The sequence below is a fragment of the Oryctolagus cuniculus genome, chromosome 11, assembly GCF_964237555.1.
Source record: "Oryctolagus cuniculus chromosome 11, mOryCun1.1, whole genome shotgun sequence".
NCBI lineage: Eukaryota > Metazoa > Chordata > Mammalia > Lagomorpha > Leporidae > Oryctolagus > Oryctolagus cuniculus.
In genome coordinates, this window is record NC_091442.1 from 43362303 (window position 1) to 43388036 (window position 25734).

The 25734-nt window shown below is 47.5% G+C and overlaps 1 protein-coding gene across 3 annotated transcripts in view; it reads left to right on the forward strand.

Annotated features, from left to right (window-relative positions):
- Positions 1-342: 342 nt before the first annotated feature.
- DTD1 (D-aminoacyl-tRNA deacylase 1) overlaps positions 343-25734 on the forward strand; it is a 171389-nt gene continuing 145997 nt past the window's right edge. For 2 of the 3 annotated variants that reach the window (XM_008256344.4, XM_017341778.3), the window contains exons 1-3: positions 372-559; positions 6999-7089; positions 9387-9622. In XM_008256344.4, coding sequence (XP_008254566.1) covers positions 517-559; positions 6999-7089; positions 9387-9622 — 370 coding nt within the window. In that variant the 5' untranslated portion in view covers positions 372-516. Of the gene's footprint in view, positions 560-6998; positions 7090-9386; positions 9623-25734 lie in introns of all 3 variants that reach the window. The other variant, XM_002710949.5, reaches the window with a different exon arrangement.

Sequence of the window (25734 nt, forward strand, 5' to 3'; positions counted from 1 at the left end):
GAGTGAATCTATTTACTATCAAGAAATTAATAAAATTAATTACTGTTAATTATTAGCTATTAAATTAATAGACCTTTTCAGGCAGCTGACCCTTTTGTGTCTAAGAATTTGGAACAATCTGAGGACAGGCGAGTATCAGGCAAATGACTCAGGACAACACTAGGATTTAGACCCGATGGGCTCTAAGACCCGGGGTGGGAGAAGACAGCGACCTGAGTGTGAGCAGGGAGTGGGGGCGGGGCCAGGGCTGCCTATCACTGAGGGCGAGGTTAAGGCTAGGCTGCAGGTGGGCGTGACCGACGTGGGCGGGGCGGGGCTAACGGGTCGTGGGCGGACTTATCGCTAGGCCGGGAGTGGGCGTGGCCGACGCGGCACCGGCGGCCGCTGAGCGGGTCGGACCCGGCCGCGGCGCGCACTTCCGGGTGTCACCTCCAGAGGGCGCCGGCCGCGGAGCCGCTCGCTGAATCGCCAGGCCGCACCGAGCGCGGCGCCGTCCCGCTCGCCCCAGCCGCCGCCATGAAGGCCGTGGTGCAGCGCGTCACCCGGGCCAGCGTCACAGGTCAGTCGGGCGGGGCCGGGCGGGGACCGGCGGTCTCGCGTGGGGCTCCCCGGCGCGCCAGAGAGCACCGTGCACGTGCCGGGTGGGGCCCCGGCGCGTCCGCGGTGCAGCATCTCGGTTTTGGGTTCAGGGAGAGCGCGCCGTGCGCTCGTCGTCACCATGGTTTGTCACCGGGGAGCGTCTCCGGAGCCCCATTTTGCCCGTTTCTGCAGAGCCGGGCTGCTGGGGCGCGGGCTCCGGCGCGCCGAGCTGACGGAGTGTGCCCACGTGACGGGCGCCCGCCCCGCACGCGTCCCTGCCCCGGACGCCGCCCCCTCACTTGCCGGACCCTGCGGGTGGCGGATCCCGGAGACTCCCAGCTGAAGTACTTCTTCGCCTGTCATTTCTTGTGCTCGGAGGCACCGGCCGGTGTGTGTCCCCTCAGCGTTCAGGGGGAGCGTCAGGGGGCCAGGTGATTGACCAGAGCCTGTGGCCGTTTGAAAAACGCAAGCCTCCGTAGGAAAGATTATTTTGGAAAAAATTTAAAGTGACAAGTTTTTCTCTCTTTTTTTAAAGATTTATTTTATTTATTTGAAAGGCAGAGTTACACAGAGGGAGAGAGAGAGAGGTCTTCCATCTGCTGGTTCACCCCCCAAATGGCTGCAACAGCCCAGGGCTGGGCCAAGCAGGAGCCAGGAGCCAGGAGCTTCTTCCAGGTCTCCCACGTGGGTGGCAGGTCCATCCTCCGCCGCTTTCCCAGGTGCATTAGCAGGGAGCTGGATGGGAAGAGGAGCAGCCGGGGCTGGAACCGTTGCCCAAATAGGATGCTGGCGCTGCAGGTGGCGGCCTTACCTGCTGTACCACAGCGCTGGTCCCTGGGTTCTCTTTTTTAACCCTGTCCAGTGATTTCAGAACTGTTCTGGTTACTTCAGGTTGGGAATTGGTCCTGGGATAAAAAGGAATAGGATAGTACTAGAGTTGATGGAATTTTAAAGGTTTTATAGCATTTCAGTAAGTACTTAAGTTCACATAGACTTGACGTGGCCAATTCATAGATGAAAGATTGTTTTCACTTTTTTTTTTTTTTTTTTTGGACAGGCAGAGTTAGACAGTGAGAAAGAGACAGAGAGAAAGGTCTTCCTTTTTCCGTTGGTTCACCCCCCAAGTGGCTGCTATGGCCAGAGTGTTGCCGATCTGAAGCCAGGAGCCAGGTGTTTCCTTCTAGTCTCCCATGAGGTGCAGGGCCCAAGCACCTGGGCCATCCTCCACTGCACTCCTGGGTCACAGCAGAGAGCTGGACTGGAAGAGGAGCAACCGGGACAGAATCCAGCGATCCGACCGGGACTAGAACCGGTGTGCCAGCGCCGCAGGCGGAGGATTAGTGTAGTGAGCCGCGGTGCCGGCCTGTTTTCACTTTTTGAAGGAGAATATTGGAGTCAATTGTATGTGGTCAGCACCAATAAATTTAGATTTTCATCTTCTCTCCCCTGATGTCCCCTTCTTGCTGCTCTAGAATATTGAAAACCTGTGAAATCAGATTTATAGAGTGGTGGATGTCCTAAACAGCACTCTGGCCTCAGAATCAGCCCTTAGAGCATTTGGATCTGGCTGAAAAGCCCATGAGAGTATTTAAGGCATGGAAAGCCAAGACACTCTGGAAAAAACCTAAATGAAAGATCTCCAGGAGTGAGATTCCAGTGGAAAGAATGGGGTCATCAAAGAAGGAGGTACCTTTCTCTGAAGGGAGGAGAGAACTTCCACTTTGACTATGACCTTGTCTAAATATGATAAGAGTCGGTGAACTCAAAAGGCTTCCATAGCCTTGGCAACTCATGATTAGAGCCTAGGGAGATTACTGATGCCAGAAATAAGAGTGTCAAATTGTTAAGTCAACAACAGGAGTCACTGTGCACTTACTCCTCAAGTAGGATCTCGGTCCTTAATGTGCCGTGCATTGTGATTTAATGCTATAACTAGTACCCAAACAGTATTTTTCACTTTGTGTTTCTATGTGGGTGCAAACTGTTGAATTCTTTATTTAATATATACTAAACTGATCTTCTGTATATAAGAGAAGTGAAAATGAATCTCGATGTTAATGGAAGGGGAGAAGGAGCGAGAAAGGGGAGGGTTGCGGGTGGGAGGGAAGTTATGGGGGGGAAGCCATTGTAATCCATAAGCTGTACTTTGGAAATTTATATTCATTAAATAAAAGTTTTAAAAAAAAGAAAACCTGTGAAATAACACAAGAGGTTTTTTGTTTGTTTTGGTAAGATTTATTTGTTTGAAAGGCAGAGAGAGGGAGAGACATAGAGAGAGACATATTTAGTGCTTCACTCCCCAAATGGCTGTAGCAGCTGGGGCTGGACCAGCCCAAAGCCAGAAGCCTGGGATTCCTTCAGGGTCTCCCATGTGGGTGCAGGGGCCCAAGCACTTGGGGCATCTTCCACTGCTTTCCCGGGTGCATTAGCAAGGAGCTGGATTGGAAGTGGAGCAGCCAGGACTCCAAGGGATGCTCAGTATAGGATGCCCTTGTTGCAGGCAGTGGCTTCACCCACTGTGTCACAGTGCTGGCCCCAAGTTTGAGTTACTTTTGTGTTTTATTTAAGTTGTATGCCTTTAGTCAGACAATCCTTCCAATTGAAAAGGTAAAGATGTTGACTGTGGGAAGGTGTTAAAAGCTTGGGAATTCTAGGTTGGGGAACCATAGAATTCTCAGTATTTGAGGGACCCTTTAGTTTTGCAGGCCTTCTGCAAATGAATGTTAATGGAAGAGGGTTTTTCCGATTCCTTAGAAACATAGCTGATTGCACTGAAATGTGGCTGCGTTCAGATGACATTTCATTTTATGGGTTCTAACGTGTAACTTCTAATAGGTGTTATGGTCAGGATGGAGTAGACTGTCACAAGTCACACATCTTATTATGTGACAGATTCCCCTTCTAAGATTGCTGAGACACGGTCACTGATTTTCAGAGTTGGTTGCAGCACAGTTTAGACACATGCACTTAACAACGTAGCTGAAAGAGGACAATTAGGTCCTCTTTAGGACTCTTAGGCCCCATCCCTGTTTCAGCAGCTAAAACCTGATGTGCACGATGTTATGACAGGATCTAAAAATGATGGATTGAAAGGAGTTGTTTTTAGAGGCTGTTGCTATGGATTCTTTTTTTTTTTTTATTAATTTATTTAAAGGCAGAATGAGGGGGAGAGAGAGAGAGAGAGAGAGATGAGAGTGCGAGAAAGAGATCTTCCATCTGCTGTTTCACTCCCCAAATGGCCTCAATGGCTGGGGCTGGGCCAGGACAAAGCCAGAAGCCAGGAGCTTCTTTCAGATCTCCCATGTGGGTGCAGAGGCCCAAGTACTTGAGCCAGCTTCTACTGCTTTTCCAAGCCATAAGCAGGAGCTGGATCAGAAGTGGAGCATCCAGGACTTGAACTGATGCCCATATGGGATGCCGGCACTGCAGGCAGAGACTTGACCTTCTATACCATAGTGACAATCCCCAACATTTATTTATTTATTTATTTTTAAAAATTTATTTTTTATTTATTTGAAAGAGCCAGAAAGAGATAGAGAGATCTTCCATCTGCTGGTTTACTCCCTAATTGGCCGCAGTGGCTGGAGCTGTGCCGATCTGAAACTGTGAGCCAGGAGCTTCCTCCGGTTCTTCCCATGCGGGTGCAGGGGCTCAAGGACGTGGGCCATCTTCTACTGTTTTCCCAGGCCATAGAAGAGAGAGGGATGGGAAGTGGAGCAGCTGGGACTGGAACCGGCGTCCATATGGATGTTGGCACTGCAGGTGGTGGCTTTACCCGTTATGCCACAGTGCTGGCCACACACTTTTTGGAAAAAATATATTGACATTGTAAGAAACTAAGCCAGGCCGGTGCCGCAGCTCACTAGGCTAATCCTCCGCCTTGCGGCGCCAGCACACTGGGGCGCCGGTCGGGGTGCCGGATTCTGTCCCGGTTGCCCCTCTTCCAGGCCAGCTCTCTGCTGTGGCCCAAGAGTGCAGTGGAGGATGGCCCAAGTGCTTGGGCCCTGCACCCCATGGGAGACCAGGAGAAGTACCTGGCTCCTGCCATCGGATCAGCGCAGTGCACCGGCCGCAGCGCGCCGGCCGCGGTGGCCATTGGAGGGTGAACCAACGGCAAAAGGAAGACCTTTCTCTCTGTCTCTCTCTCTCACTGTCCACTCTGCCTGTCAAAAAAAACAAAAAACAAAGCCAAACACTTTCTGAAGCAATGCAAATAAGCAAAGCAAGCCCAATTTAAAAAAAATATTGAGATGCAGAGAGAGAGAAACAGAGGAAGTGAGATCTTCCCTCTTTTACTGGTTCACTCTCCAAAAGCCATCAACACCTGGGGCTGAACTGGGGAGGAGCTGGGAACTCAATCCAGGTCTTTCATGTGGGCAGTGGGAAGACTCCACCTGCTTGAGCTGTCACCATTGCCTACAGGGTCTACATTAGCAGGAAGCTGGAATCAGGAACAGAGTTGGGGATTGAACCCAGGTGCTCTGATAGGGGATGCAGGCGTTCTGATAGGTATCCGAATCACTGCCAAATACCTGCCCCTGTTTCAGCTTTTGAGTCAGGACTCCAAGGTCAGAAGGTCACACACAGTCCACTATAAAAGAAAAGCAGCACAGAAAGGAAAATCAGGATTCTTATTTTAGCATACAAATAAAAATTTGGACTGGCATTGGGGCACAGCAGATTAAGATGCTGTCTGGGACCCTGTCATAGCATATGGGTGCCGATTTGAGTTCCGGCTGTTCCACTTCCAATCCAGCTCTCTGCTGTGGCCTGGGAAAGCAGTAGAAGATGGCCCAGGTGCTTGGGTCCCCGCACCCACATGGGAGACCTGGAAGAAGCTCAAGGCTCCTGGCTTTGGTCTGGCCCAGCCCCTGCTGTTGGGACCATTTGCGGAGTGATCCAGTGGCTGGAAGATCTCTCTCTCTCTCTCTCCCCCCTCTGTAACTCTGCCCTTCAAATAAATAAAATAAATCTTAAAAAAAATTAAGTTTACTGTATTTTCAGCATGAGTTGATGCTGAGGCTCCCGTGGAGTCTGAATGTGGGGTGGCCCCTCGTCATACGTCTGAAATACAAGTGGAGTTTCTCTTCTTGACTTGCGATGTGGTGCAGCGTGGCATAGTCTGTGTTGCCTTGTTAGGTATATTTACAGATGTTATTATCCAAAAGAAGCCTATGACAAGAAAATGGCAGAGTTGACCTTTTTATTACTGATTGGAATGTTAGATCGGTACACGATGAAATAGCACAGTAATAAGACTTGGCAACAGTTGGTAAAAAAAAAATCAAACATCATCAAGATCTCCATTGGAAATCTGGTTTATATTCACCATTATTATGATGAATCTCAGCTCAAGTGCTGTGCCCACATCTGAGATGCTGTCTGATGGTAGCGGGGCACATACTTGGCCATAAATACACAAAGCTTAGACATTTTTAATGAGTGATGCTCATGATTTGAAAAGATTTGGGGAACCCTGACTCAACGTGATTTTACTGCTACCCTGGGAACCAGAGCAGCTTGCTGAGGTGAAGCTTAACATGTAAAGCAGAATTTTTATGCATATGTGTATCTTGTCTGCAGGAAGTAGGAAAAACACTGGTTTTTACGAGGTGAACATTTTCTACTTTGTGCTGTTTGTGTTGTGTTGTGTTACTAAATTCCAAGAAAAATGTATCTCTCCTGCCTGAGAATTAATATAGTTGAACTGGACTCTCTGGGGGAGGAAAACACTGTTTTGTTTTTTTTTTTTTTTTTTGACAGGCAGAGTGGACAGTGAGAGAGAGAGACAGAGAGAAAGGTCTTCCTTTTTTGCTGTTGGTTCACCCTCCAATGGCCGCTGTGGCTGGTGCGCTGTGGCCGGCACACCGCGCTGATCCGAAGCCAGGAGCCAGGAGCTTCTCCTGGTCTTCCATGCGGGTGCAGGGCCAAGAACTTGGGCCATCCTCCACTGCACTCCCGGGCCACAGCAGAGAGCTGGCCTGGAAGAGGGGCAACCGGGACAGAATCCAGCGCCTCGACCGGGACTAGAACCCAGTGTGCTGGCGCCACAGGCAGAGGATTAGTCTATTGAACCGCGGCGCTGGCCACTGTTCTGTTTTTATACCTGGGCGTGTTCAACTGTGGAGTTTCAGGTGTCTTACCCAGGGTGATGCAGGTGAAAATGTAGCCCTGAAATCCTGCTTCGTGGTTGCTCACTGTGCGGCTCCCGTTCTTTGCCAGCATGAAATCAGGAAGGGTGGGTACCATTGACCTCACACTACATTCTTTGACTCCTGTCAGTTTTGAATGCTTACCGACATGAACCAGAAAAATTGTAAGAAATCCACGTGATGCTGAAAACACTCCTGTGGGCACTTACAAGCCTTTCCTGCGGCCTGCTTGATTCAGAGTCTCTTCTGCCTTTTGATTCCTTTCAGTTGGAGGTGAGCAGATAAGCGCCATTGGACGGGGCATCTGTGTGTTGCTGGGGATTTCTCTGGAAGATACACAGAAGGAACTGGAGCACATGTAAGATGCCTGCTTCTTTATCATTTTTTAAAAAAGATTTATTTTTAATTTATTTTGAAAGAGTTACAGAGAGGGAGAGACAGAGAGAGGGAGAGAGATTGTCCATCTACTGGTTCACTCCCCAGATGGCTGCAATGACCAGTGCTGGACCAGGCCGAAGCCAGGAGCTTCGTCCGGATCTTGCATGTGGGTGGCAGGGGCCCAAACACTTGGGCCATCTTCCGCTGCTTTTCCCAGGTTCATTAGCAGGGAGCTGGATCAGAAGTGGAACAGTAGGGACATTAACTAGTGCCCACATGGGCTACAACGCCAGCCCTAAGATGTCCATTTCTAAGCCATTGAGTTGGAATGTGGTATGTGGTGACCATGCTGGGACTTCCACAGTGTTTTGTGTTCGTCCCGTTTGAGGTGGTTTGGTTATCTCCCAGTTTGAGATATGGAGAAGAGATATGGAGAAGAGATATGGAGAAGAGTAATCTGGAAACTTCACGTGCTGAGACAGTGGTGGAGCAAGAGGAGCCCAGCTTAGCTTTCATCCTGATTTGATGCTACTTGCAAGGCTTTGCCTCTTTTTCTCTTAATGCAAGAGCCCAGTTTTTTTTTTAGGTGTGGTTTCTCTTTTTAATTTGGATGAAATGATTTTATTTTATTTATTTACTTTTTAAAAAGCTGGATTTTTTTAAAAAAAGATTTATTTATTTATTTGAAAGGCAGAGTTAGAGAGAGAAGACTTTCATCCTCTGATTTACTCCCCAAATGGCTGCATTGGCCAGAGCTGGGCTGACCCGAAACCAGGAGCCAGGAGTTTCTTCTGATTCTCCCATGTGGTGCAGGGGCCCAAGAACTTGGACCATCTTCTACAGCTTTCCCAGGCCATAGCAAAGAGCTGGGTTGGAAGTGGGGCAGCCGGGACTCAAATCAGTGCCTATATGGGATACCAGCACTGTAGGTGGTGGCTTTACCCACTACGCCGTAGTGCCGGCCCCCAAAATGATCCTTTTAAAATGCCTAGTTTTTCATGATACACCTAAAGATCTGGAACTCAGAGGTAAAGTCCTCACTGTAGGTCGTACACATAAACTTAGTAAGAAACCTGAACCTGAATTAGATTCTGGGCTGTCTGATCTTGAAGCAGGTGCTCTTTATACTAAGGTGGGGGCATTTCCCATTGCTGTTTCCTGCCTGGCTCTCTCAGTATAGTCAGCCCCTCCCATGCTCTCCTTCCTCCCCTGCCCCACTAGGCACATTTGCTTCAGATGCTGTGGCTGTTTATGCTGCCCCTGGGTACCTGGAACCCAGCTGTCCCTTTTCTATGAAATTGGAGATCAGATGTGGAACTTCATTCCTGCTAAGGTGTTGGCCACTGATAAGGACAGTTCTGTACGGCTTCAGGGATGTTGGTATTCTTATAGCTGTCCCTGGACACTCATAGAGGCAGTGGAGATGGTGATGGTAAAAGACGGGGCTCTGGGTCTGATCTCTGTGTGACTGTGGCATACTAGATAGCAATGCTTAACTTGGTGGTTAAGAGATGTGGCTCAATGTAAGACTGTCCTGGCTGTGGGGAGGGGGTAATGAAGAGTTCCCACCACAGAGGGCCCTTTTAGGAAGAGTCAGGGGATTCGTATCATGCTCCTGGGCACGTCTTTGCCTTCAGCATTGTCCAAAAGGGTGGCTCGGGTGGTGGACTTGCAGCTATTATGCATTGATTTTTCACCACGCTCCTCCAAGCTGACCCTGTAAACGCTGCCTGGGCTTTCTTGTTATCCCAGCGTAAGGAGCAGGTGACGTAGTTGTCAAGGTGCCTTTCCCCAGATCTTTTTGTATTTATGCAGTAACCAGGAGTTTCCTTTCAGAGCGCTTCCTGAGCTGTTCATTTGGAATAGCTCCAAGGAGAGGTTTAGAAAAGGGCTGTTGCTCATCCTTGTGCAGAGATTGGATTCTTCCATAAGAGATTAGCACTGGACCCATGTCTTGACACATCCCTCGCCTGGAAGGACCCCCAGTGGGTGGTTTCCTCTACCCCCGTTCCAATTGGTAGCCGCTGTGAGCTGGAGGGGTGGGCAGCAAAGAAGGAAGTGCCCAAACGCCCCGTGGGGTGGGGCTTCTCCTGTATTACAGATGAGGAAACTGAGGCATGGTGTGGCTAAATGACTTGCCCAGAGTCATGCCTTCTGTAAGCAATGGAGTCACCCCACGTCCCTATTCTGCAGAATGCTGATGGCTCTTTAGAGGCCCGGTGTTGTGTTGGGGGCTCCCATCCTTCAAGTGCCTTTTACTGCTCTTTTCCCCTGTAGGGTCCGAAAGATTTTAAACCTGCGTGTGTTTGAGGACGAGAGTGGGAAGCACTGGTCGAAGAGCGTGATGGACAAGCAGTATGAGGTGCTGTGCGTCAGCCAGTTTACCCTGCAGTGTGTCCTCAAGGGCAGCAAGCCCGACTTCCACCTGGCCATGCCCTCGGAGCAGGCGGAGGGCTTCTACAACAGCTTCCTGGAGCAGTTGCGGAAGGCGTACCGGCCGGAGCTCATCAAAGGTAGGCAGGAGGGCAGAGGGGCCTGGACTCGCAGCATCTGGGCAGGCAGGTCGTTGCTGATGCTTGCTACCTACTCAACACCACGTGGCCGCAGCCTCTGCTGTCGCACTTAACACGGGTCCCCTGCTTGTTCCTGACACCATTCACCCTCTGTGTTCATCTGTTCACACTGTGAGAACATTTCAGGGCCCCGTGCTCTGTCTGATACAGTGATGGCCCTTTGATTGCGTCATCAGCCACACTGAATAGAAATTTTGTTGTGAGCCTTGAATCTGAGCCAAAGGTGTCCTTTAATTTCTAGCAGCCATAATAAAAAAGTAAAATGAAACAGATGAAATTGGTTTTTCGTTGAGAAAATTTAACATGTAGCACTGTTATAGCAAGAACAAATAACCATATATAACAAATAACCACTGGAGGGTGGATACCAATGTTTTTTTTTTAAGATTTTTAAAATTTATTTGAGAGGCAGAGTCACAGACAGAGAGAGAGGTCTTCCATCCACTGGTTCACTCCCCAATTGGCTGCAGCCGCTGGAGCTGGGCCAATCCAAAGCCCAGAGCTAGGAGCTTCTTCTGGGTCTCCCACATGGGTGCAGGGGTCCAAGCACTTGGGCCATCTTCCATTGCTTTCCCTGGCCACAGCAGAGAGCTGGATTGGAAGAGGAGCAGCTTGGACTCGAACCACTGCCCATATGGGATGTTAGTGCTACAGCCTCAGATGGAGGCTAAGCCTACTGCACCACAGTGCTGGTCTCACCAATGACTGCACAGGATGTCAAAGGGGTAGGGACGGCAGGGGGAGGAGCCAGGGTCTTTGAGATCAGCAGAGAGCGCCCAGCATCCCAAACCAGGTGATGCTGATGCTGTGGTGAGCAGCATCCTTCTGTCAAGCAAACTCTAAGGATCTCTCATGCTGGCGGGGCCTTCACCGGGTGTTCCATCTACAGACAGCACCTTTCATTGAAGTTGTCCAGTATAATTCTGAAAATGCAGAAAGTGTTGGAGTTTGGATGCTATGAGACAACAAAAGTCCTTAGAAATCCATTAGCAAAACTACAGGGTCAAAAAAATACTGAGCCAGATGGCAGGGAAGGCTTCGGAGACCCCTGCTGGCCCATGGATGGACACCTGTGGTGGGAAACTGCTTTCTAAAGGTGGAAGGTTTCAGGGGAGGGGAGCTAGGGCTCCTAGAGGCCAAGGCTCTCCCCCCGCCGACTTCAGATTTAGGGCTGAGCTGTTAGTTTAACACAAGGTTGTCTCTCACTTTGGAGAATAACCCATCCCTGAGCAGCGTCTCAAATCTGCTATGATTCCACAGTACCGTGGCAAAACTGTTTAATATGTAGTAGATAAAAGCTTCATCCAAAATAAAGTACAAGAAAGATTCTTGTAAACCCTACCCCCAACACCAGTTCCTGGCTAACTCGTTCTAAAGTTAAGCCATCCTTGGTGCTGTTAAAAGTTGACCATATACTTAATTGGAAACGTGGATCCAAAAGACTGAAACTGACTGTCTTCACCCCCAAAAAATGAAGTGAAGTGAGTCATTTGAGGTTTATGGTGTAGCGTTGAGGTGAACACAGGTGCAGGAGAAACAGAAGTGGTAGAAGCAAAGCTGGTGGTAACACGTGCTTGGTCGGGCAGATGCTGTTTTAGGGAGTGAGGGGGAGGGTCAGGAGAGGCTCCACATGGGTTCAAATGCGTGCATCTGGAGGCACCAGACCCCACTGGGACAGATCCAAGAACAGGGAGCTAGGGGAGGAGGCCCTTCCCTCTTATTTCACTTGCAAGCTCCATGTCAAAGATGATAGAGATGTATGGTAGGATAGTGCCGAGTCCTTAGTGGTGTTGTAGTTGTGGTCTGGAGAGACTGTCCATCTGGCTCCCTGACTCACAATCATCCAGGTACCACCTTCCTCCCATCCTCAGATAGTCTCCTGTTCACCTCACAGACTTTTTTTTTTTTTTTTTTTTTTTAAGATTTATTTATTTATTTGAAAGGCAGAGTTACACAGAGAGAAGGCGAGGCAGAAAGAGAGAGAGGTCTTCCATCTGCTGTTCACTCCCCAAGTGGCTGCAATGGCCAGAGCTGCACTGATCTGAAGCCAGGAGCCTGGAGCTTCTTTGGGGTCTCCCACGTAGGTGCAGGCACCTAAGGACTCAGATCATCTTGTACTGCTTTCCCAGGCCATAGCAGAGAGATCGGAAGTGGAGCAGCTGGGAGTCCAACCGGTGCCATATGGGATGTAGGCGCTGCAGGTGCTGCTTTATACGCCACACCACAGCGCCAGCCCCATTTTGCAGAAACTTAAAGGGCTTATTTCTGTCCCAGGGGGAGTCAGATTTCTATCCCTCTTCAAGCATCCTGGTGTAGTGCACCATGTGGTTCTGGCCTTGCCTCAGGAAGCTGCACACATCCCTAGGGGAGATCATCTGCCTGCACTGTTGTGGTAGCAGTGGACGCTGGGCAGAGTGGACTGAGAACAGACCTGGCAGTTTCTCCACTACATATTTTTTTTTTTTTAAGATTTTATTTATTTATTTGACAGGCAGAGTTACAGACAGAGAGAGAGAGAGAGACAGAGAGAAAGGTCTTCCTTCTGTTGGTTCACTCCCCAAGTGGCTGCAGTGGCCAGAGCTATGCCGATCAGAAGCCAGGAGCCAGGAATCTCCTCCCGGTCTCCCATGTGGGTGCAGGGACCCAAGCACTTGGGCCATCCTCCACTGCTTTCCTATGCCACAGCAGAGAGTTGGACTGAAAGAGGAGAAACCGGGACTAGAACATGTCCATGTGTGATGCCGGCGCTGCAGGCGGAGGATTAACCAAGTGCTCCACGGCGCTGGCCCCTCTCCATTACATGTTAAAACACGCGTGTCCCATGTCAGAGTACCTGGCTTCGACAGATGGCTGTAGCTCCTGATTTCGGCTTCCTGTGAATGCAGACTGTGGGAGGCAGTGGTGATGGCTCAAGTAATTTTGTTGCCGCCACTCACATGGGAGAACTGAGATGAGTTCTGGGCTCTTGGCATTGGCCCTGGCCTTGACTAAGGGGCCACTGCAGTCATCTGAAGAGTAAGCCAGTGATGGGAACGCTTTCTCTTTGCTTCTGGAATAAATAATTAAAAATATTTTATTTCACTCAGTATGTCCAAAATATGATATTACCATGTAATCAGTATAAAAAGTTATAAGATAATTTACATATTTTTAAAGGATTTTGTTTTGAGTAACATTAGGTCTACAACAAGATTCAGGCAGTGCAGAGATCCCCCATGCCCTCGCCCCCCTCCCCACACACAGCTGCCCTCACTGAGAGCATCCCCCACTAGAGTTGTAAGAGGGGTCTTCGAAAAGTTCATGGATATTATGAAAAACTATACATGGATTTCAAAATTTTTGGCACCGAAAATGAACTCATACTAACTTGAAATAACACATCTGAACAGGATCTAGTTTGAGGCACTGGGAAGAATAAGACATCATTTGAAAAGAGCCCTGACCAGAGCACCATGAATTCTGCTGAAACTGCTGCAAAGGCAAGCATCACGTTCATGGTGAAGCTTGGCTGGAAGAGGGTCAGTGCTCCCAAGAAATGAGCAGCTTCCAGGTGGTGACCTGGCCTGCCATAGGCCACCCGTATCAGTCTGCAGGGGAAAATCGTGTTGGTGCCCTGACCCCAGAGGATCTGCGATGAACTTGGTGCCTTCTGACTTCCTTTGGTTTCCTGATCTTAAATGTATTTAGAGGGCCCCCAGTTTCTTCAGGGAGTAATGTAAAGAAGACTGCACTGACGTGTTGAAATTCTGGGAGTCTCTGGTCTTTGGGGGCAGAGTAAGTGGCTGTAGTCATCACTTATAGAAGTGTCTTGTTGGAACTCCTGTAGAGAAATAAAGTTTACACTTTAAATTGTTACTTTTTTTTTCATTTCATTTGAAAGGCAGAGAGGTGGAAAGAGAGAGATCTTCTTTTTACTAGTTCACTCCCCAAATACCTGTAGTAGCTGGGGCTGGGCCAGTCTGAAGCCAGGAGCCTCAGTTGAGGTATAACGTGGGGGTTGTGGGGAACTAGGTTCTGGAGGCATCATTGCTGCCTCCCAGAGTGCCCATTAGCAGGAAACTGGATTAGAAGCAGAGCTATAACTTGAATCCAGGTATTTGGATATGGGATGTGGCATCCCAAGTGATGTCTTCACTGCTGGACCAGATGCCTGCTCCTAGTTCTGGTTTTTTTTTTTTAATAAGATTTATTTATTTATTTGAAGGAGTTAGAGAGAGAGAGAGAGAGAGAGAGAGGGAGAGAGAGATCGAGAGATCTTCCATCTGCTGGTTCACTCCCCAAAATGGCTGCAACAGCCAGAGCTGGGCCAAGATGAAGCCAGGAGCCAGGAGCTTCCACATGGGTGCAGGGGCCCAAGCACTTGGGCCATCTTCCACTGCTTTCCCAGGTTTATCAGCAGGTAGCTGGATTATAAGCGGGGCTGCTGGGACTTGAGCCAGTGCCCATATAGGATGCTGGCACTGCAGGTGGTGGTTTAACTTGCTGCACCACAGAGCTGGTCTCTCTAAATTCCATTTTCTAGGAACTTTTTGAAGTCCCCTCATACAGTTTTTTTTTTTTTTTTTTTTTTTTTTTTTGACAGGCAGAGTGGACAGTGAGAGAGAGAGACAGAGAGAGAAAGGTCTTCCTTTGCCGTTGGTTCACCCTCCAATGGCCGCCGCGGCCAGCGCGATGCGGCCGGCGCACCGCGCTGATCCGATGGCAGGAGCCAGGAGCCAGGTGCTTTTCCTGGTCTCCCATGGGGTGCAGGGCCCAAGCACCTGGGCCATCCTCCACTGCACTCCCTGGCCACAGCAGAGAGCTGGCCTGGAAGAGGGGCAACCGGGACAGAATCCGGCGCCCCGACCGGGACTAGAACCCGGTGTGCCGGCGCCGCTAGGCGGAGGATTAGCCTAGTGAGCCGCGGCGCCGGCCCCCTCATACAGTTTTACACTCAGTAAACCTTCACTGACACATCATTACTACCCACAGTCTATAGTTTACATGTTATATGTACTATATGGGTTTGATTATGTTCACCATTATAGTATCATACAGAGTATATTCACTGCCCTAAAATCCTCTGTGACTCTCTTAGTCATACTTCCCTCTCAGCCCAAACCCTGGGAAACACTCACCTTTTTCTGTCTCCGTAGTTGTGTCTTTTAGTTGAAATTACACAGTAGGTAGTCAGATTGGCTTCTTTCGCAAGAAGCATGTGTTTAAGATTCTTCCATGTCTCCTCATTTCTTTTTAGTGCTGAATACTATTCCGTTGTGTACCACTGTTTGTTTGCCCACTGAAGGATACCTTGATTGCTTCTAGTTCTAGGCGGCTGTGAATAAAGCTTCTGTAAACACTGGTGTGCAGGTTTTCTGTGTAAGTTTTCAATTCCTTTGGGTGAATACCATGGAGTAAGACTGATAGATCGAATGGTAGCGGTATGTTTACATCTATAAGAAACCGATAAACTGGCTTCCAAAGTGGCTGTACCATTTGCATCCCCACTGTGGGTGAACGGTTTCTGTTGTTTTACATCCTTGCCAGTATTTGTTGTTGGCCTGGATTTTGAAAATTCTGTGTATGTGGTGTTGCCGCATTGTTTTAGTTTGCATTTCCCTGATTACATGTCCTGTAGAACGTCTTTAAATGCTTGCTTGCCATCTATATATCTTCTTTGATTATGTGTCTGTTAAGGTCTTTGGCCTATTTCTAACTCAGAGTGTTCATTTTCTTATTGTTGAGCATTAGGAATTAGTTGCATATTTTGGGTACCAGTTCTTTATGAAGTATATTTTTTCCAAGTATTTGCTGCTAACCTTTTTATTGTTTTGACAATGTCTTGACAGAGCAGAAATTTTTGATTTAAATGAAATGTAGCCTATGAAGTCTTTGATGGATTGTGCTGTTGGCATTGTGCCTAAAAAGTTATTGCCATACCCACTATCATCTAGATTGTCTCCTGTATTATCTTCTAGGAGTTTCATTGTTCTATATTTTGAGTAATTTCTGTAAAGGTATAAGGTCAGCGTCTAGATTCATTTTTTTGCATGTGAATTCCAATCATAGTGTACCATTGTTGAAAAACCCCCTTTCTCTATTTTGTTACCTTTGTTTTTTTGTCCAAGATCAGTCGACTTATTTCCTTGAGTCTATTTCTGGTCTCTTGTTTTTCTGTTCTGTTAATTTATTTGTCTATCGTATTGCCAATACTATGCTCTTTTAATTAACATAGCTTTATAGTAAGTATTGAGGTCATGTAAAGTAAGTCCTGCAACTTTGTTCTTCTCTTCCAATACTGTGATGACTATGCTGGTGGTCTTTTGACTCCATATAACTGTATAATCAGTTTATTGATATCCCCAAAAATAACTTGCTGGGATTGTTATTGGGATTGCACTTATTGTGTAGACCAAGTTAAGAAGAACTGATATCTTTTTTGCCCTAGATTTTTTTTTATTTATTTGAAAGGCAGTATTACAAAGAGAGAGAGAGAGAGAGAAAGAGAAAAAGAGAGAGAGAGAAAGAGAGAAAGAAAGAAAGAGTTCTTCAATCTGCTGGTTCATTTCCCAGATGGCTACAATGGCTAGAGCTGGGCCAATCTGAAGCCAGGACTTTCTTTCGGGTCTCCCACATGGGTGCAGGTGCCCAAGTACTTGGGTCATCTTCCTCTGCTTTCTCAGGCTTATAGCAGGGAGCCGGATCAGAAGTGGAGCAGTCGGGACTCAAACTGGCGCCCATATGAGATGCTGGTGCTGTGGGTGGAGGCTTAACCTGCTGTACCACAGCACCAGCCCTGAAGAACTACCTTTTTTAAAAAGATTTCATTTATTTATTTGAGAGGTAGAGTTACAGACAGTGAAAGGGAGAGACAGAGAGAAAGGTCTTCCCTCTGTTGGTTCACTCCCCAAATGGCTGCAACGGCTGCAGCTATGCCGATCCGAAGCTAGGAGCCAGAAGCCAGGAGCTTCTTCCCAATATTCCCACTTGGGAAGGACTTGGGCCATCTTCTACTGCTTTCCCCGGGCCACAGCAGAGAGCTGGATTGGAAGAGGATCAGCTGGGACTAGAACTGGTGCCCATATGAGATGCCGGTGCTGCAGGCGGAGGATTAACCTACTGTGCCACGGCGCCGGCCTACAGAACTGATATCTTGACTATTGAATATTCCTGTCCACTAATGTGGAACATCTCACCATTTATTTAGTTTTCTTATTTCTAAATCTTGTATTTTCCTCAAATATCTTTGTAATACTTTGTTAAATTTAAGTTTTTCATTTTGCGGGAACATTAATGTAAATGGTATTGTGGTTTTTTTTTTTTTTTTATGGATTTACTTATTTATTTGAAAGTCAGAGTTACACAGAGAGATGGAGAGGCAGAGAGAGAGAGAGAGAGAGATGGCTTCCATCTGCTGGTTCACTCCCCAGTTGGCTGCAACGGCTGGAGCTGCGCTGATCCAAAGTCAGGAGCCAGGAGTTTCTTCTGGGTCTCCCATGCAGGTGCAGGGGCCCAAGGACTTGGGCCATCTTGTACTGTTTAACCAGGCCTTTTCAGAGAGCAGGATCAGAAGTGGAGCAGCTAGGGCTTGTCCATATGGGATGTCAGCACTGCAGGCAGCGGCTTTACCTGCTATATCACAGTGCCAGCCTCGGTATTGTGTTTTTAATTTCAAATTTGAGTTGTGCCTTGCTGGTAAATAGGAAAGTGATTAATTTTTTTTTTTCGACAGGCAGAGTGGACAGTGAGAGAGAGAGACAGAGAGAAAGGTCTTCCTTTGCCGTTGGTTTACCCTCCAATGGCCACCGCGGCCGGCGCGCTGCAGCCGGTGCACCGCGCTGATCCGATGGCAGGAGCCAGGAGCCAGGTGCTTTTCCTGGTCTCCCATGGGGTGCAGGGCCCAAGCACTTGGGCCATCCTCCACTGCACTCCCTGGCCACAGCAGAGAGCTGGCCTGGAAGAGGGGCAACCGGGACAGAATCTGGCGCCCCGACCGGGACTAGAACCTGGTGTGCCGGCGCCGCTAGGCGGAGGATTAGCCTAGTGAGCCGTGGCGCCGGCCGGAAAGTGATTAATTTTAAACAATTTTTTATTTGTTTGAAAAGCAGACAGAAAGGGAGAGAGAGAGCTTTCATCTGCCGGTTCACAGCTCAGATGCCTGCAGTAGCCAAGGCTGGGCCAGGCTAGAGCTGGGAGCTGGGAGTTGGGAGGAGCTGGGAGCTGAATCCAGGTGGCTCATGTGTATGACAGGGTCTCAAGTACTTGAGCCATCATCTGCTTGTCTTCCAGGGTTTGTATTAGCAGGAAGTTTGAATTGGGAACAGAACTGGAGCTGAAACCCAGGCACTCAGATATAGGATGCAGGTTTCCCAAGCACCATCTTTTTTTTTTTTTTTTTTCTTTTTTTTTTTATCTTTTATTTAATGAATATAAATTTCCAAAGTACGACTCATGTGTTACAATGGCTTCCCCCACCGTACCGTCCCTCCAACCCACAACCCCCCCCCCCTTCCCACTCCCTCTCCCCCTCCATTCACGTCAAGATTCATTTTCGATTATCTTAATATACATAAGATCAGCCTAGGCCGGCGCCGCGGCTCACTAGGCTAATCCTCCGCCTAGCGGCGCCGGCACACCGGGTTCTAGTCCCGGTCGGGGCGCCGGATTCTGTCCCGGTTGCCCCTCTTCCAGGCCAGCCCTCTGCTGTGGCCTGGGAGTGCAGTGGAGGATGGCCCAGGTGCTTGGGCCCTGCACCCCATGGGAGACCAGGAAAAGCACCTGGCTCCTGGCTCCTGCCATCGGATCAGCGCGGGGCGCCGGTCGCATCGCGCTGGCCGCGGCGGCCATTGGAGGGTGAACCAACGGCAAAGGAAGACCTTTCTCTCTGTCTCTCTCTCACTGTCCACTCTGCCTGTCAAAAAAAAAAAAAAAAAAAAAAGATCAGCCTAGCATACCTTAAGTAAGTATTTCAACAGTTTGCTCCCACACAGAAACATAAAGTGAAAAAATAATAGATGATTTTTTTTAAATGATGATGAAATCAGATCAGACCTATTGTCATGTTTAATCCCAGTGAGAGTCAAGTTGGGAATTGATAATTTTTTTTTTTTTTTTTTACAGAAGATCAGTTTAGTGTACATTAAGTAAAGATTTCAATCGTTTGCACCCCCATAGAAACACAAAGTGAAATATACTGTTTGAGTACTCGTTATAGCATTAAGCCTCAGTGTACAGCACGTTAAGGACAGAGATCCTACATGAGGAGTAAGTGCACAGTGACTCCTGCCGTTGACTTCACAAATTGACACTCCTGTTTATGGCATCAGTAATCTCCCTATGCACCAGTTATGAGTTTCCAAGGCTATGGAAGCCCCCTGAGTTCTCCGACTCTTATCTTGTTTAGACACGGTCATAGTCAAAGTGGAGGTTCTCTCCTCCCTTCAGAGAAAGGCACCTCCCTCTTTGAAGACCTGTTCTTTCCACTGGGATCTCACTCACAGAGATCTTTTTGCCAGAGTGTCTTGGCTTTCCATGCCTGAAATACTCTCATGGGCTTTTCAGCCAGATCTGAGTGCCTTCAGGGCTGATTCTGAGGCCAGAGTGCTATTTAGGACATCCGCCATTCTATGAGTCTGCTGAGCACCTCACTTCCCATGCTGGACCACTCTCCCCTTTATCCATTCTATCGGTTGGTGTCAGCAGATACTAGACTTGCCCATGCCCAAGCACCATCTTAACTACTGTACCAAATGCCTGCTCTGATTTTTGTATAAGAACTTTATGTTTACAACTTGAATATAATTGATTATTGATTCCAGGAGTGTTTTGATTGATTCCATTTGGATTTTCTTCTTAGATAATCATGTCACGAAGACTTTTTTTTCCCTTTCTAATCAATAAACTTTTTCTTTTTTATTATATATATATATTTAATAAATTTATTTGACAGAGTTAAACAGTGAGAGAGACAGAGAGAAAGATCTTCCTTCCATTGGTTCACCCCCCCCCCCCCCAAATTGCCGTTATGGCCAGAACTATGCCAGTCTGAAGCCAGGAGCCAGGTGCTTCCTCCTGGTCTTCCACACGGGTGCAGGGGCCCAAGCACTTGGGCCATCCTCCACTGCATTCCTAGGCCACAGCAGAGAGCTGGACTGGAAGAGGAGCAACTGGGACTAGAACCCAGTGCCTATATGGGATACCAGCGCTGCCGGCGGAGGATTAACCAAGTGAGCCGTGGTACCGGCCCCTCTTTTTTAAATTATATTAGGTAAGACTTCCAGTACAGTATTGAGAGTGGGTAGTGAGAGAGGACATTTTGTTTTGTTCCTAATCTTAATGGGAAAGCTTCTAGTTTCTTCCTGTTAAGTATGGTGTTAAAGGGCTGGCGCTGTGGCACAGCAGGGAAAACCGCCTCCTGCAGCACTAGCATCCCATATGTGTGCCAGTTCGAGTTCTGGCTGCTCCAAGTCCGATGCAGCTCTCTTCTGGGAAAGCAGTGGAAGATGGCCCAAGTCCTTGGACCCCTGCACCCATGTGGGAGACCCGGAAGAAGTTTCTGACTCCTCACTTCTGATTGGCTCCAGCTGTTGTGGTCATTTGGGGAACAAACCAGCGGATGGAAGACCTCTCTCTCTCTCTCTGTCTCCCTGTCTCTGCCTCTCTGTAACTGCCTTTCAAATATATAAATAAATCTTTTTTAAAAAAAGATTTGTCACATTGAGGAAATTCCTCTCTATTCCTATTTTACTGAGAATTTTTGTCGAGAATGGCGTTATATATTTTTTTTTTCTGGAATTACTGATTTGATAATAGGATTTTTCTTCATTAGCATGTTGATTAATTGATGTATGAATGTTGAACCAGTCTGGTGTACTTGGGATAAATCTACTTGGGCATTATGTATAATTATTTTGTATATTATTGAATTTGATTTGCTAATTTTTTTAATGTTCATGAGAGGTATTGGGCTGTAGTTTTCTTGTATTGTCTGTCTAGTTTTGGTATTAGGATGGTTTTGCCCTCGTAAAGTGAGTTAGGAAGAATTCCCATTGATGTTATGAAATAGATTGTAGAGAATTGGTGTAATATCTTCTTTAAATGTTTGGTGAACTTCACCAGTGAACCCATATAAGCCTTGTGCTTTCTCTTGGAAGGTTTTTTTCTTTTTTTTTTTTGACAGGCAGAGTGGACAGTGAGAGAGAGAGACACAGAGAGAAAGGTCTTCCTTTGCCGTTGGTTCACCCTCCAATGGCCACCGCGGCCGGCGCGCTGCGGCTGGCGCACTACGCTGATCCGAAGCCAGGAGCAATGTGCCTCCCCTGGTCTCCCATGTGGGTGCAGGACCCAAGGATCTGGGCCATCCTCCACTGCCTTCCCGGGTCACAGCAGAGAGCTGGCCTGGAAGAGGGGCAACCGGGACAGAATCCGGTGCCCTGACCGGGACTAGAACCTGGTGTGCCAGTGCAGCAGGTGGAGGATTAGCCTAGTGAGCCGCGGCGCCAGCCTGGAAGGTTTTTAATTATTGATTCAGTTTCTTTTCTTTTTTTTTTTTTAATAAATATTTATTTGAGAGGTAGAATTATAGACAGAGAGAGGAAGAGACAGAGGAGGATTAGCCTATTGAGCCACAGCGCCGGCCAGGAAGACCTTTCTATCTGTCTCTCTCCTCTCTCTCTCTCGCTAACTCTCCCTGTCAACAAACAAACAAACAAAAAACTAATGTAGACCTCTTCAGATTTTATACTTCTTTTTTAGTTTGGCAAATTATGTTTTTTGGAAATTGGCTTGTTTTATCTAGGTTACCTAATTGGTTTCTCTAGGTTTTGTGGATCCTGAGATCTGTGGTGATGTCCATGATTTCATTTCTGATATTAGTAATTTGAATCCTTTCTGTTTTTCTTAGTTACCCTGTCAAGAGGCTTATTGAATTTAGTTGTCTTTTTAAATAATCAGCCTTTTCTTTTCAAGTTTATTTCTCTATTTTACAACATTATATTTTACTTGCTCTTCATTTTCTAGTTTCCTAAGGAGGACGTGTAGATTACTGATTTTAATTCTTTTTGTGATATTTACAATCATCTCTATAAATTTCTTTCTGTCCATTGTACCAAAAATTGCTATGCTAAATCTTCAAAAATCTGATTTGTAGATTAAACTGTCTCAACTTGGATTAACCACATTTCAAGTACCCAGTAGCCATGTGAGGCTGGGGCTGTCCTGTTGGGCAGTGGCTTTAAGTCTTTGCTTGCTTGTTTGCTTTTTGTTGGGAATGCCAGCCCTGTTTGACTAATCCAGAATTAGTCTAGAAAATGTCTCAGAATAGTAGTGGTCCTGGTTTGTCAGAGAATTGTGAATCCAAAAGACTTTGAGAGGACCACTCATTTCTAGTTTCTTTTCATATTTCTTAGAGGTACATCACATTTGATACCATCATGGTTTGCTTTTCTCTGAAGTTCTTATAAAACATATTCATCCTCCTTTGCACTTCATTTTGAGACCTTTCTGAGAATTTCTCAGTATCTAAGAGTGGCATCTCTTGCTCATGCCATCTCTGTTGACATCTGATAACTGTTAACTCTGTAGTGTTAACTGCTCTTCCTTTTTTTTTTTTTTTTTTTAAAGATTTACTTATTTATTTGAAAGGCAAAGTTACACAGAGAAGGAAAGGCAGAGAGAGAGAGAGAGAGAGGTCTTCCATCCGCTGGTTCACTCCCCAATTGGCTGCAATGGCTGGAGCTGCGCCGATCTGAACCCAGGAACCAGGAGCTTCTTCCAGGTCTTCCATGCGGGTGCAGGGGCCCAAGGACTTGGGCCATCTTCTACTGCTTTCCCATGCTATAGCAGAGAGCTGGATTGGAAGTGGACTCAAACTGGTGCCCACATGGGATCCCAGCACTACAGGTGGTGGCTTTACCGGCTACGCCACAGCACTGGCCCCTCTTCCAATTTTCTGTCTCTGGATCAAACAAACCCAGGTCCCTTTTTGGTTGGACTTCTTTTCTTTTCTTTTCTTTTTTAGATTTATTTATTTATTTGAAAGAGTTACACAGAGAGAGGAGAAGGAGAGAGAGAGAGAGAGAGAGAGAAGGAGAGAGAGAGAGGTCTTCCATCTGATGGTTCACTCCCCAAATGCCGGAGCTGCGCCGATCTGAAGCCAGGAGCCAGGAGCTTCTTCCGGGTCTCCCACGTGGGTGCAGGGGCCCAAGGACTTGGGCCATCTTCTACTGCTTTCCTGGGCCATAGCAGAAAGCTGGACAGGAAGTGGAGCAGCCGGGTCTCGAACTGGTGCCCATATGGGATGCCGGTGCTTCAGGCCAGGGCGTTAACCCACTATGGCACAGTGCTGGGGTTGGGCCTATTTTCAACACTAAACATCAACACTTATGAGATTTTTCCAAGTTCTGTAGCAAAGCCCCTCGTGGAGGCTCGTCAGCTCCTCAGGTCTGCTAGTGTTTAGCTGAGTGACGGTCCTACCTCTTGGCATTTCCTTTTATTTTAATTCTTCTCTCACTCGTGAAAAGTATCCATTTGCCCGTGGGCAGGGCACTCCTGCTCCTCATGTGGGTCCCGAGAGAGCAGACTATGTTTGCTTCTCCTGGAGATACCCCAACTACGAGCTCCATTCACAAGTCCAGTCGTCGGTGCCTCCAGTGCTTTATCCTTCCCCATGGCCTCTGGGGTCCCCGACACAGCTTTGCTGTGCAAATTTCAGTTCAGTCCAGTCCTCTGTGCTGTGCCCAGGGTTAGATGCAGCCAGTGTGGTCCTCCCTGCCTGCAGGGGTGTTTGGAATGATCCTGTTTCCGAGTGCCTGTGCATGTACTTGGGGGTGCACTGAAGCGCCTTGACGGGACGAGCACCGTTAGGTGGTACAAGGCACTGTGACCTGGGGTGGCACTGACAGCTGTCAGGAGGGCTCGAGAGGAAGCAGAGCGGCTTTCGTCCAGGTCTTTAGACACGAGGGTTTTATGTGTTATTAGGTGCTTCGTGTTCCTAAAAACACCTTCTACTTTTTGAAAAATGATGTATATTTTATTCTGGTAATTATATGAAGTGTCTGAGCAGCATACTGTAAACCATATAATTTGTATTGGATCAGAATGGAAACTCATGGGATATGGTATATCTGATCATTTCCATGAAAAATCTATGGGATAATAAAACATTTCTTTCCAAAGCTTTTGGATTTGAAGAGCGACAAAATTTATGTTAAGAATGAGTACATCACTTGCTCTTTTGGCCTTATATTTCTTTTACAGCCTTTAGTGGAATAAAATGCACAGAGTATATTTTATATAGTTGCTGGCTTCAGGCTAACTTTGAGAATTTGGCTTCTAGTTCCAGTATGGAAAATCTGTGCGAGCTGAATGGAAATTGGAATGCACAGTGATCAGAATGCTTTTTTTTTCTTTTTAAAATTTTTGATTTATTGATTATTTTATTTATTTGGTAGAGAGAGAGAGGGAGAGAGACATCTTGTATTTGCTGATTCACTTCCCAGATGCGCACTAGGGCTGGGTGAGGCTGAAACCAGGAGCCAGGAACTCTGTCTGGGTCTGTCCTGTAGGTGGCAGGGACCCAACCTTGAGCCATCACCTTCTGCATCCAGGGTGTGCGGTAACAGGAAGCTGGAGTCAGGAGTGGAGCTAGGGCTTGAACCCAGGCACTCTGATGTGGAACGTTGGTGTGACCCAGGCAGCGTCTTAACTGCTGTGCCAAGCACCTGTCCCAATATGCTTTCTTTTTCTTTTTCTTTTTCTTTTTCTTTTTCTTTTTCTTTTCTTTTTCTTTTTCTTTTTCTTTTTCTTTTTCTTTTTCTTTTTCTTTTTTTTTTTTTTTTTTGACAGGCAGAGTGGACAATGAGAGAGAGAGACAGAGAGAAAGGTCTTCCTTTGCTGTTGGTTCACCCTCCAATGGCCGCCGCGGCCGGCACGCTTCGGCCGGTGCACTGCGCTGATCTGAAGGCAGGAGCCAGGTACTTCTCCTGGTCTCCCATGGGGTGCAGGGCCCAAGTACTTGGGCCATCCTCCACTGCACTCCCTGGCCACAGCAGAGAGCTGGCCTGGAAGAGGGGTAACTGGGACAGAATCCAGTGCCCCGACCGGGACTAGAACCCGTTGTGGCGGCACCGCAAGGCGGAGGATTAGCCTAGTGAGCCGCAGTGCCGGCCCCAGTATGCTTTCTTTGTTTAGGATTTTCTGAGCCACTTCAGCAATTTTAAAATTTAAAGTAGTTTAATTAGATTTAACATTTCTTTTTTTTTTTAAAGTGTTTATTTTATTTCCATCTGCTTGAAAGGGAGAGCAACAGAAACAGAGAGAGAGAGAGTGGTAGAGAGAGAAAGAGGTCTTCCATCTGGTGGTTCACTCCTCAAATGCCTGCAACAGCCAGGCTGAAGCCAGGAACTTCGATTCCATCTGGGTCACCCATATAGGTGGCAGGGTCAGAACACTCGGGCCATCTTCTGCCTCCCAGGAAGCATTAGCAGGATGCTGAATGGGAAGTGGAGCAGCTGGGACTTGAGCCGACCTCCAATGTGGGATGTGGGCATCCCAAGTGGTGACTTAACCCACTGATCCACAGTGTGTGCCCTAAGATTGAACATTGCCTTTCACTTCTCCTTTCAGAACTGAAGCTTTATTTTACATTTCCCTTTAATTTGTTTTCTTGCTTGTTATTAAAACCTGTATAGAGATAAGATTGTTGTCCCTTTGAGTTCTTCTCTGTGTACCTTCTGTTCCCCCACCTAGTGCCCATATGATTACAGGCATTTCCTAACCAAACACAGCTCTTCCTGCACGGACCCAGCAGCAGCTGACGGGCTGGACAGCAGAGCCTGCTGTCTTTGTGGTCTGCTTGGTGATATGACCTCAAGCTGTTTCTTGGTTCCACATGGAGTAGGAACCCTGGAGGGTAAGGCAGTTAGGGTTTAAAAATCGTGGCTATTGTTATTGTGTGGCCTGTCAGGGTATACCTGTCCAGGCTTTGTATGTTCTAGGCCCTGTGCAAAGTAGTCACTCTCCATTCTTTATTGCGTTGAATCCTCTTTTTCTCTTTTGGTTAAAATTTTATTTAT